The sequence below is a fragment of the Suncus etruscus genome, chromosome 2 (assembly GCF_024139225.1).
Source record: "Suncus etruscus isolate mSunEtr1 chromosome 2, mSunEtr1.pri.cur, whole genome shotgun sequence".
NCBI lineage: Eukaryota > Metazoa > Chordata > Mammalia > Eulipotyphla > Soricidae > Suncus > Suncus etruscus.
This window is the reverse complement of record NC_064849.1, coordinates 18,414,821-18,426,966: the sequence shown is the minus strand read 5'-3', so window position 1 is coordinate 18,426,966 and position 12,146 is coordinate 18,414,821. Positions and strand designations below refer to the sequence as shown.

At 48.5% G+C, this 12,146-nt stretch overlaps 1 protein-coding gene across 2 annotated transcripts in view; it reads left to right on the top strand.

Moving 5' to 3' along the window:
* Positions 1 to 1,352: 1,352 nt before the first annotated feature.
* ATG16L1 (autophagy related 16 like 1) overlaps positions 1,353 to 12,146 on the top strand; it is a 31,672-nt gene continuing 20,878 nt past the window's right edge. For both annotated transcript variants that reach the window (XM_049769309.1, XM_049769308.1), the window contains exons 1-2: positions 1,353 to 1,607; positions 7,121 to 7,214. In XM_049769309.1, coding sequence (XP_049625266.1) covers positions 1,493 to 1,607; positions 7,121 to 7,214 — 209 coding nt within the window. In that variant the 5' untranslated portion in view covers positions 1,353 to 1,492. The remainder of the gene's footprint in view (positions 1,608 to 7,120; positions 7,215 to 12,146) is intronic.

The window sequence follows — 12,146 nt, the reverse complement described above, 5'->3', positions numbered from 1 at the left end:
GTAGGGCATTTGTCTTGCATGAAGCTGACCTGGGTTCAATCCCTCACATCCCATATGATCCCCTGAACACTGCCAGGAATGACCCCTGAGTACAGAGCCAGACGTATACCCTGGGCACCACTGGGTGTGCCCCCCCCCCCAAAAAAAAAAAACCAACAAAAAAGAATCCAGGAGATATCCTATACTAGAGTGATGACCAGGCCCTGTGGATTGAGGGGAGGATGAGTGGCCCAGATGGCTGCAGTATATGGCAGATGCAGCTAAGGGAGGTTGACCCAGCAGTGAGTGACTCCTCAGTCTAGAAATGAAATTCTTGAACTTTCACTAGCAGTTACCAAGGAAAATGCAGGAGATATCATTTTTACACACAGATGAACACTGTCTACTAACTTATGGTGATCTTTTGGGGCAGTATATACAATGAGTTATCACTGTTTTTATTATTTGGTTTGGGGGCTACACTAGATGGTTCTCTTGGTTTGCTCAGACAGACACCATATGGGGTGCAGAGATAGCTGAGCCAGCTGTGTGAAAAGCAAATAAATGCCTTAGGCACTGTATTATCTCCCCAGCCCAATTTCATCTCTCATCGCTGGGCACAGATATGGTGACAAAGATTTGTGTGCATGGACATCTGCCCAAATACTTTTTGGTAGAAGTCCCTGTAGGTGAAGTGGTGATTGTGTCAATCTCATCACTATCCCTTCTGTGTAAGTTAACCTTCAGGTGCCAAGACCTCCCTGATCCTTTTGAGTCTGTCCAAGGATGTCAGATCTAGAGGCACTCTTCTTGGTGACATTCAGAGCCCACTTCATTGCTTTTCAGGGCGAGGAAGGTATTATCTCCTTTTTTGATCCCGGGAAATCCTCTTCACAGGTTCTGATCCCTCAGCACCTAACGCCCTGAGGGGGTCTCCCATTTCCCTTCCGGAAACCAGGCCACGCTCAGGAATCCCTCCACACTGCAGAGAAGCTCTTTCTTGAATCCATTTCCATCCATCATGCTGCAAAACCCAAAAAGATCTTTTCAGTCCCCGCTAGACAGATGAGTAAGAGGTCAACTCCCTGCACAAAGCAGACCCCCACTCATGGGCTCGTAAACGAAAGCCAGGACGCGGAAAGAGCGAAAAACTGAGTAGGCCCCGCGCTATCCTTCCAGCGTCTCCTAGCGGAAGCTCTATCTCAAGCACACTTCCTGATTCCGGGCTACCGTCTGCGCCTAGCGGAGCCTTCTGCGTCTGCGCGCGCCGAGACGTCGGGCGCGGAGGCGGGTCTTCCGGGCTCGTTGCGCCATTTCCGGTCGGAGCCGGAAGCGCGCCCCGGATGGGCTCGGGGACGGCCTGAGAACGCGGAGCTGCGGGACTCGCCCGCTCTTTCCCGCGCGCCCGCCGGGGCTCATGTGGCTGCGGCTGCGGCTGCGGCTGCTGCTGCGGGGCGCGCTCGCCGGCCCGCGCTCGGATCGGCGGCGGCGTTGAGGCGCAGCGGGCAGCGACATGTCGTCGGGCCTCCGCGCCGCCGATTTCCCTCGGTGGAAGCTGCACATCGCGGAGGAGTTGCGGCGGCGGGACCGGCTGCAGCGCCAGGCGTTCGAGGAGATCATCCTGCAGTGTGAGCGGCGGGCGGGCGCCCCGGGGGAGAGCCCAGATCGCAGAGGCTCGCCCCGTCGCTTTGGCCCCAAAGGCCCCGGCTCACTCGGGGCTCCGCACTGCAGGGAGCACTCCCGACGGTGCTCGGGGAGCCATATGGGGGTGCAGTGTTCTAGCCGCACCAGGCTTTGCTGGAGCTTGCTTTTGCTTTCTCTCCTTTCCTTCCTTTTTTTCATGCATTTCCCCCTTCTTTCCTTCCTTTCCTTCCTTCCATGCATTTTCCCCTTCCTTTCCTTCCATGCATTTTCCCTTCCTTTCCTTCCTTCCATGCATTTTCTCCTTCCTTTCCTTCCATGCATTTTCTCCTTTCCTTTCCTCCATGCATTATCCCCTTCTTTCCTTCCTTCCTCCCATGTATTTTACCCCTTTCCTTCCTTTTCTCCATGCATTTTTCCCTTCTTTCCTTCCTTCCCTCCATGCATTTCCCCTTACTTTCCTTCCTTCCATGCATTTCCCCTTCCTTTCCTTCCATGCATTTTCCTTTCTTTTCTTCCTTTCCTCCATGCATTTTCCTTTCTTTTCTTCCTTTCCTCCATGCATTTCCCCCTTCTTTCCTTCCCTCCTTCCATGCATTTTCCCCTTCCTTTCCTTCCATGCATTTTCCCTTTTCTTCCTTTCCTCCATGCATTTCCCCCTTCTTTCCTTCCTTCCTTCCTTCCATGCATTTTCCCCTTCCTTTCCTCCAGGCAATTTCCCCTTCTTTCCTTCCCTCCTTCCATGCATTTTCCACTTCCTTTCCTTCCTCCCATGCATTTTACCCCTTTCCTTCCTTCCCTCCATGCATTTCCCCTTCTTTCCTTCCCTCCATGCATTTTCCCTTTACTTTCCTTCCTTCCATGCATTTCCCCTTACTTTCCTTCCTTCCATGCATTTTCCCTTTTCTTCCTTTCCTCCATGCATTTTCCACTTCCTTTCCTTCCTCCCATGCATTTTACCCTTCTTTCTTTCCTTCCTTCCCTCCATGCATTTTACCTTTCCTTTCCTTCCTCCCTTCCATGCATTTTACCCTTCCTTTCCTTCCTTTCTTTCATGCATTTCCCCTTCCTTCCTCCCTCCCTTCCTTCCTTCCTTCCTTCCTTCCTTCCTTCCTTCCTTCCTTCCTTCCTTCCTTCCCCCCCTCCCTCCCAGGGCTTCTTATTCAAACCCAAGTTAGTCGCGTGCACAGCAAAAAGCCCCTTCACCTTTGTACTCTTTATCTCCCCCTGTGTCCTTTTACTATCATTTTATATGGAAATGATATTTTAAAATGGAAATGCCCTCTTCCCTCCATTGCAGGTTTAGGATAAAAGATGGCCCCTGAGATGCATCTAAACGAGCAGTTCTCCCCCTTGCTTCTCTCTCTCTCTCTCTCTCTCTCTCTCTCTCTCTCTCTCTCTCTCTCTCTCCCTCTCCCTCTCTCCCTCTCTCCCTCCTTCCCTTCCTCCCTCCCTCCTCTCCCTCCCTCCTCTCCCCCCCTCCTCTTCCCCCCTCCACCCACCCATATCACCATTTCTAAGGGAAAGGTTGTCCTCTGGCATCCTTCCTGATGAGATTTGCAGTCTGGCAGGTCTCACCAGTTACTCTAATAAGAGGCTGAGGACTGATCCAGCTCTTTATTCGAGTGCAGTGCCGACTGCTCGAAGGTGGTTGGTTCCCAGACTTATAAATAAATTAAAAAAACACACACACTTCTGTTAGTGCCATCTGGGGAGCTTAAAAATGATAAATAAATCAAAACTGAAAGCACATAACAGTGGGAGAAGGCCTGAGAACCTAAGGTTCTCCATGTTGGCCTCACAGTTAATCACCTTAAAAGAGACAAAGGAACAGTCCTACCCCAGGAGATGTGGTAGATGGCATTGTTAGGACTGTGGTCTGACTCCTAGCCACGTCTTTAAGAAGAGTAAAGGGACATTATAGATCTTTAGAGCTCTCTACCAGGGGTCCCATAAGTAACAGCAAGGGAGCTGTGAGGTGTAGCTGTTAAGTGGTTTTCTTTTTTTTCCTGTTCCCCCAAAAGTGCCAGCATGATTCAGGATTGAATGTTCTGGAAACTACTGGGTGGGTATGTGTGATTTATTCCTTTTTTTCCCAGAAGTTCTTTGTTGTCCTTTTTCCACACTGGGACCTGTAGTTTGAGTGAAGTTGCATTCTGGGTGGCAGCAGGTGACTGGCTCAGCCTGCATGCCAAGCCCAATGTTTCTTCTGCATGGTATTGTTACTGGGGTCCCCAAGATTCTATGCCTTTGCTCTCAGAGCTCATTCTCTTAGAGAAGCCATGGGGCACAGTACACCCTCTCTACCCTCTCTTTGGGAAAGGAATCCCTCAGAGGCATCGGGTATTTATTGGAAGCTCATTCTTTCAGAGTAATCTGTATGAAGTCTCCTGTGGCCTGATGCCATGCTTTACCAGCTTTTTCTCTGTCTTCCCAAGTCTGGTTTGCTGCATCTATAAAATGGGGTGATGCTTGTTCTGCCTGCTTCATAATAGCAAGGATGTGTGCATCATGTCTCTAAAAGCCCTCAGTGTAATTACTTGTAAATAGAAGATGCTGTCTTGGAGTGTTTTTCTGCACTTTGAAAATTGCTATATTGAGGGGCTGGAGGATGGAAAGTCAGAAAGGAATCAGGCAGAGACTGAAACAATGGTGTTCTACCCATGAATGGAGAGATGTAGACAGAGGGTGAAGGGGACCACCTCTGGCTGAGAATTGGCACTTGGAAAGATCATTATATGTGGACAATCCAACACCCACTCCTCCTTCCTGTCATCTCAGACATTGACTTCTGACCCTCCACAAGCACAGAGAGGCCTAATAGTTCCTGCCTGCAGCCAGGAGAGGAAAGAAAAGGCTCCAGGGACAGGGTGCTTGGCCACCCTTCAGTGATGGGAGCCATTAGGGTACCTTGGACCCTTGAGACCTCATTCTTCCCCTGGGCCCCTGCTCTGGGATCACTATTTGAAGCCTGTTGTTAGGATCCTTGTTGCATGCCAAGTGCTGGTGCCTGGTCTCTTGAGAATAAATTGACTGGATGACACAGGTGTTTCTGTGTGCAGCTCCAAGTTCCTACTTTAAGAATTGGGGAGTAGTAGTGTGAAATCATCCCATGCACCATATCTCCCAATTCCTGGTGAACGGGTCTGAAGCAGGTAGCTCCAAAGAATTAATAAACCTAGCCAGTCAAGGAGAGAATCATGGAGTTGGTTTGCTTCTAGCCTTGTGGTTCCTTGCACGCCAAGCCAAAAATGGAAACCTACTTTTATTCTACTAGTACAAATTCAACCACATGAAGTTTTAGGTGGACTTCTACAAGTCAAAGGAGTTGGTGAAAAGAAAAAGGAAGTTCGGGAATGCCTTTGTTTTAGGTAAAAGCAGGATGTGACATAACATAGCAGGTCTCCAGGAGGAAAGATGATCCTTCAGAAGTTTGTTCTGGGGCCAGAGCAATAGTATAGCCGGGTAAGGCTGTTGCCTTGTAAGCCGCTAACCCAGGTTGCATCCCTGGAACTCTGTATTGTCTCCTGAGTGCAGAGCCAGGAGTATCCCTGAGTACTGCTGGGTGTGGCATAAAACCATGAATTAAAAAGAAAATGTTGGGGCCGGAGAGGTGGAGTTAGAGGTAAGGTGTCTGCCTTGCAAGCGCTAGCCAAGGATGGATTGCGGTTTGATCCCCCGGTGTCCCATATGGTCCCCCCCCCCCCAAGCCAGGGGCAATTTCTGAGCACTTAGCCTGGAGTAACCCCTGGGCATCAACGGGTGTGGCCCAAAAACCAAAAAAAAAAAAATGTTCTAGAACAGCTCCAGGATTCATTATGCCCCATCGCCCATAGAGACCCAGGTTTCCACAGTTCATTTCTTAGTTGCACGCCACTTACTGATCCCTGGATGCCTACTTTTTGTTTGTTTGTTTTGAGTGTGGAGATGCAGTTCAGGCCAGGTAGCTTCTCCTGTGCGTTCTGTCCTCTCTGGCCTGTATCTGTCTTTGTGTGTGGTTTTTGGGTCACATCCGGCAGTTATTCCTGGCTCCACGCTCAGAAATTGCTCCTGGCAGGCACGGGGGACCATATGGGACACCGGGATTTGAACCAATGACCTGCATGAAAGGCAAACGCCTTACCTCCATGCTCTCTCTCCGGCCCCTGTATCTATCATTTTTAACTGACTTTGAATCTTGTGTTGTCCCGAATTCTATTCATTTCAGAAGGTTCTTGCTTTCTTCAACTCTGCTCCAGCAACTCTGCTGTTTCCTTTTGCCTAAGCAAGGGATCTCAGGGTGATCTCTGATCTAATAGATGCTTGTATTGGGGCCTGATTTTACTTACTTTTTGTTTGTTTTTGGTTTGGTGGTCATACTCATGTTGCTCAGAGATTCCCCTGGCAGTGCTCAGGTGACCATATGCAGTGCCTGGTATCTACTACGTGTATGACAAACTTTTTACCCCTGTGCATCTCTCTGGCCCCAAAAATCTGCTTTTAAAAATCTGTTCCCCCGGGGCAGGAGAGATAGCACGGAGGTAAGGCGTTTGCCTTGCATGCAGAAGGTCGGTAGTTCGAATCCCATATGGTCCCCAAGCCTGCCAGGAGCGATTTCTGAGCATAGAGCCAGGAGTAACTCCTGAGCGCCGCCGGGTGTGACCCAAAAACCAAAAACCAAAAAAAAAAAAAAAAAAAAAAAATCTGTTCTCCCATCATAAACAGATGGTGAGGTATGTTGTGTCCCATGGCTGGTGAGGGAAGGTCTACCTTCGTGCTCGCCTGTACTGGCACTATCTTTCATTTCTAGCTGCTTCCTGGCAGCTCTGCTTGCATTTCCTTCCCAGCCCTCTACCTGTGAAAGTGTCTTGAGTCCTTCTCTTTCCTACTCAGACCCCCTTCCCCTGATACCCTAGAGGGGAAAATGAGGTTTTCTCACTTTTATTTTGTTTGGATTCTGGCCACATCTGGCAGTGGTAGGGGATTACTATGGGCCCTGCACTCAGGGATCACTTCTGGAAGGTTCAAAGGACTATATGGGGTGTTGGAAACTGAACCAGGGGAAGCTGTGTGCAAGGCAAACACCCTCCAGGCTGAACTATTGCTTCAGCTCCAAGTTTTCCCCCATTTAGTAACAAGGTTATTAAAGTTCTCTGGTATTAGAGATGCACAGCTTTTCACTTTTTCAGTGTGCTTCTGTATTCCTTTTTTCTTTTTCTTTTACTCCAACAGCAATAGGGAGTTGCAAAGTAGACAGTTGCAAGAGCCTGAGGTGGGAGGGGTGGGGGGAAGCACATCCTCACCGATCTCTGCCCAGACTGGCTCAGGGTGTATGTCTGAGTGTGTGACTAGGGTCCTACTATAAGTGATAGAGCATGGCCCCTAGAACTGGATATCAGATAAAAGGGACACTGCCCAAATGTTTTGGTTTTTTTCTTCTTATCCAAGTAACATACAAGGTACCAAATAATAATGAAGTACACCCAGCTCTAGTGATTTCCTCCCTTTGTTTTGTTGACAGATAACAAGTTGTTGGAAAAGTCCGATCTTCATTCAGTGTTGGCCCATAAGCTACAAGCTGACAAGCATGACCTACCAAATAGACATGATACAAGGTATTCTGAAACCTTCCTGTTTTTGTTCCTCAGTTGAAATTTTTTCAGGGGTTGAGGGGAGCTTGGGGATGCTGTTGGGTGGAATCCCCCCAGTTCTAAACCCAGCAGTGCTTGGTGGACTATGTGGTGCCAGGAATTAAGTATCTTGCAAGGGGCTGGAGCGATAGTATAGCAGGTTGGGCCTTTGCCTTTCATTTGGCTGTGTTTCGATCCCTGGTATCCCATATGGTTCCCTGAGCCTGCCAGTAGTGCTCCCTGAGTACAGTGCCAGGAATAGGCCCTGAGAATTGCTGAGTGTGGCCCAAAAATAAACAAACAAAAACCCTGGGCCTTGGAGCTGTCTCCATCTCATTACCCTTTCTCATTTAGAAGCAGATGGTATTGTGCTCTCAGTTTTGTTTTTGTTTTTAGCTGGGGAGGGCATCTTTTAAGTCAGAATTCGGAAAGCTGGGCCTGAGAGATATCAGCGGTAGGGTGTTTGACTTGTACTCGGCCAACCCAGGACAAATGGTGTTTCGATTCCTGGCATCCCATATGGTTCCTTGAGCCTGCCAGTAGCGGCTTCTGAGCAAAGAGCTAGGAGTAACCCCTGAGCGCTGCTGGTTGTGACCCAAAAACCAAAAAAAAAAAAAAAAAAGCCAAGATAGCTAATGGGTGTAAAGGTGCTGCCAATTGCAAGGTGAAGGAACTGCTTATGGTTCCATTACAAACTGTTCCTCTCCAGTTGACAAGGGTCTGCTTTTTCTTTTTTTTTTGTGGGGGGGGGCATACCCGTTTCATGCTCAGAGGTTACTCCTGGCTAAGCACTCAGAAATTGCCCCTGGCTTGGGGGGACCTTATGGGACGCCAGGGGATCTAACCGCGGTCCTTCCTTGGCTAGCGCTTGCAAGGCAGACATCTTACCTCTAGCGCCACCTCACCGGCCCCAATTTTTCTTTTCTTTTTTTGGGGAGGTGGGGGCACACCTGACCTCGCTCAGTGTTTACTCCTGATTCTGCACTCAGAAATCACTCTTAGGGGCCCGGAGAGATAGCACAGCAGTGTTTGCCTTGCAAGCAGCCGATCCAGGACCAAAGGTGGTTGGTTCAAATCCCGGTGTCCCATATGGTCCCCCGTGCCTGCCAGGAGCTATTTCTGAGCAGACAGCCAGGAGTAACCCCTGAGCACCGCTGGGTGTGGCCCAAAAACCAAAAAAAAAAAAAAAATCTTAGCTGACTGACTCAGGGGAACAAATGGGATGCTGGGAATTAAACCCAGGTCTGTCCTGGGTAGGGCAAACCCAGGCAAACCCCCTACCACTGTGTTATTTCTCCAGGCCCAAGGGTCTGCTTTTTCTGAGCCTTGGGACAAGAAAGCATTCTTGGGCCCGGAGAGATAGCACAGCGGTGTTTGCCTTGCAAGCAGCCGATCCAGGACCAAAGGTGGTTGGTTCAAATCCCGGTGTCCCATATGGTCCCCCGTGCCTGCCAGGAGCTATTTCTGAGCAGACAGCCAGGAGTAACCCTGAGCACCGCTGGGTGTGGCCCAAAAACCAAAAAAAAAAAAAAAAAAAATCTTAGCTGACTGACTCAGGGGAACAAATGGGATGCTGGGAATTAAACCCAGGTCTGTCCTGGGTAGGGCAAACCCAGGCAAACCCCCTACCACTGTGTTATTTCTCCAGGCCCAAGGGTCTGCTTTTTCTGAGCCTTGGGACAAGAAAGCATTCTTGGGCCCGGAGAGATAGCACAGCGGTGTTTGCCTTGCAAGCAGCCGATCCAGGACCAAAGGTGGTTGGTTCGAATCCCGGTGTCCCATATGGTCCCCCGTGCCTGCCAGGAGCTATTTCTGAGCAGACAGCCAGGAGGAACCCCTGAGCACCGCCGGGTGTGGCCCAAAAACCAAAAAAAAAAAAAAAAAAAAAAAGCATTCTTGAGCAGCTTTGCACAGATCTTAATAAGCTTCACTTTTCATCTAATAAGGGGTCTGTTTTTCCCTTTTCAGTGGACTCTTTGTTTTAAGGATATTTTAGTAGATGATAAACTAGCTGGTTGCAGCAAGGTGTTTTGTTTTGTTTTGTTTTGTTTTGTTTCCTCTTTGAGGAACGATCATTGAAAAAGGGCTGGGAGTAGAGCTGACTGGTAGAACATACACTCTGTATATACCAGGTCCACGAGTTCAACCTTAGTTCATTTTGCAGCACCACAAAGAAGTTCAGAGGGAAACTTGCATTTATTTGATAAGGTTTGAGTATCGACGATGCTTGTATCAATGAGGCTGAGTTGGTGTATTTACTTAGGTCATTTATATAAATGATATTTCTCTATTTGAGAGTCAAGGTTCAAAAAAATAATGTAAACCGATTTGAATGGAATTATCCTAGATTCTTAGCCCTCTTTCCATCCTCTTCTCATGTTTACATATTTAAATAGCCTCTGTTGTTGCTCTGAAATCTATACAGTCTTTTGCACATTGCATTTTACAGGTTCTAAAAATAATACGGCTGATAGAAGTAATAGGATTTGTAGCTATTTAAAAGAACATCCAGGGGCCGGAGAGATAGCATGGAGATAAGGCGTTTGCCTTTCATGCAGAAAGTCATTGGTTCAAATCCCCACATCCCATATGGTCCCCCAAGCTTGTCAGGAGCGATTTCTGAGCATGGAGCCAGGAGTAACCCCTGAGCGCTGCCGGGTGTGTGGACACCCCCACCCCTCCAAAAAAAAAAGAACATCCAAATCTAGATGTAGCTTAATTTCCTTCTACAACTGAGTAGCTGGCAGCCATGTAAATTTCCTTGATTGGGTGGGGGGGTTCCTCAGCTAGTTGGGGAAGGTGGGACACAGGCCTGAGCCAGCTCCCACCCTGTTTTAATGCCAGTTGAAGAGTGCCTGTCTTCCTGGCTGGCAGTGCTGGAACTCTCATCTGGGATTCGTGACTCTGGCACTTTATCTCGCCAGATGAAGGTGTCCAAGATGAAGGATTTGATACCACAGAGGTGACCAACTCTGGGGGAGATGGATCTAGCAGGATGAGGGGTCTCACAATGCTAGGCATCTTCCTATGCCTTCCTAATCTTAGCCCACATTTTTGGGGAATGGGAACTTGAATGGCACAAGATCATTTACTGTGATGTTTTTGTGATAATCTGGTGGTGCTCAGGGCCTGGGCTACATTGCCAGCATTGATCAAAGGACCATGTGGATTGAACCCAGATCTGCTTCTTGCATGCACTCTAGCCCTTTGAGCTGTATTCTGGCTCGTAGCATGCTTTTTAAACATTTTAGCTGCAGAAGTTGTCTGATCTCTCTCTTTTTTTTTTGGTTTGGTTTTTGGGTCACACCTGGCAGCGCTCAGGGTTTACTCCTGGCTCCATGCTCAGAAATCCGCCCCCGGCAGGCTCTGGGGACCATATGGGATGCCAGGATTCGAACCACCTCCTTTTCAATGCAAAGCAAACGCCTTACCCTGTGCTATCTCTCCAGCCCATCTGATCTCTTTTTTAATCCTTTGTCTTTTTTAGTTGTTGACAAGACTGCTGGCAGTTCTTGGGGTGTCCTGCAGGGCTAATAATTGATTTCAGGGCCTGCTTTTCCAAATTGAAAGCCACAGCCCTGACCCTAATCTGTCCCCTCTTAAGTAGTTGTATTATTTTTTGGGCTTTGATCACTTCTGGTAAGGTTCTAGGGATCATGTGGGGTACTAGGAATTGAACCTAGGGTGGCCATGTGCATGTCCTCTTTCCAGCCCCTTTCAAGTATTTTGATCCCCTTGCAGTGGTCCTCAAACTACGGCCCACGGGCCACATATTGTATTTATTTCCATTTTGTTTCTTCACTTCTAAATAAGATATATGCAGTGTGTATAGAAATTTGTTCATAATTTTTGTTTTTACTATAATCTGGCCCTCCAACAGTCTGAAGGACAGTGAACTGGCCCCCTGTTTAAAAAGTTTGAGGACCCCTGGTTTAATGGTTAAGGACCCTGGATTTGATCTCTAATACTCCTCAGTACCACCCGGAATGACCCCTCTGACACCAAGGAAAACTTCAGCAGAAAATAGTTGATTCCACTTCTTTGTGCTTCCTGGCCTGACGCACCTGGGAAAATACTAGAAATGCATTATTTTGGTCAACCCAGAATCAGAACGGGTGGGGCCCAGGAAACTGGTGACTCCTTTAGGGGCTTGGAGATATGGTATAGCAGTTAAGTTTGGGCATAGAGCCAGGAGTAAGCAGAGTACCTCCAGGTATGCTCTCTTCTCAGATTCAAGAAACACTTTGGGGGCCGGGCGGTGGCGCTGGAGGTAAGGTGCCTGCCTTACCTGCGCTAGCCTAGGAGACGGACCGCGGTTCGATCCCCCGGCGTCCCATATGGTCCCCCAAGCCAGGAGCGACTTCTGAGCGCATAGCCAGGAGTAACCCCTGAGCGTCACCGGGTGTGGCCCAAAAACCAAAAAAAAAAAAAAAAGAAAAAAAAAAGAAACACTTTGGGTCACTGTTTACTTCCCAGCCCTAACCAACTACAAACACTCCCACTCAACTCTGTGGGCCTGACCGTAGCTGTTCTGGCTCTGTTGAGCCCCTTGTCTGCCTTGTCAGGGAGTTCGATTCCAGAAAAAAAGTGAGAAGTGAGAAGTGGGTGGAAGCTGTGGGCAGTGGAGGAAGCACCTTCCCTGAGATCTTCAGGCTTCTTCAGCAGGGCAGTTCCTTAGAAGAGGAGGCCAGTTCCTCTTTCTGTATACTCCACGTAGCTCTGCATTAGATCTGACTTCCAGTCCTCCGGACTAGTAAAGTTGCTTCTTTATACATCTCAACTTCTCCTTTGTGACCTAAGATTGGGATAACAACAGGTTTCCTGGGATGGTGAGGTGTTGGTCTGCACTTTGAACACATATTCACAATGATTCATGACTGGAACAGATCTGTCTTCTTGCTTATAATTACAAAGGGC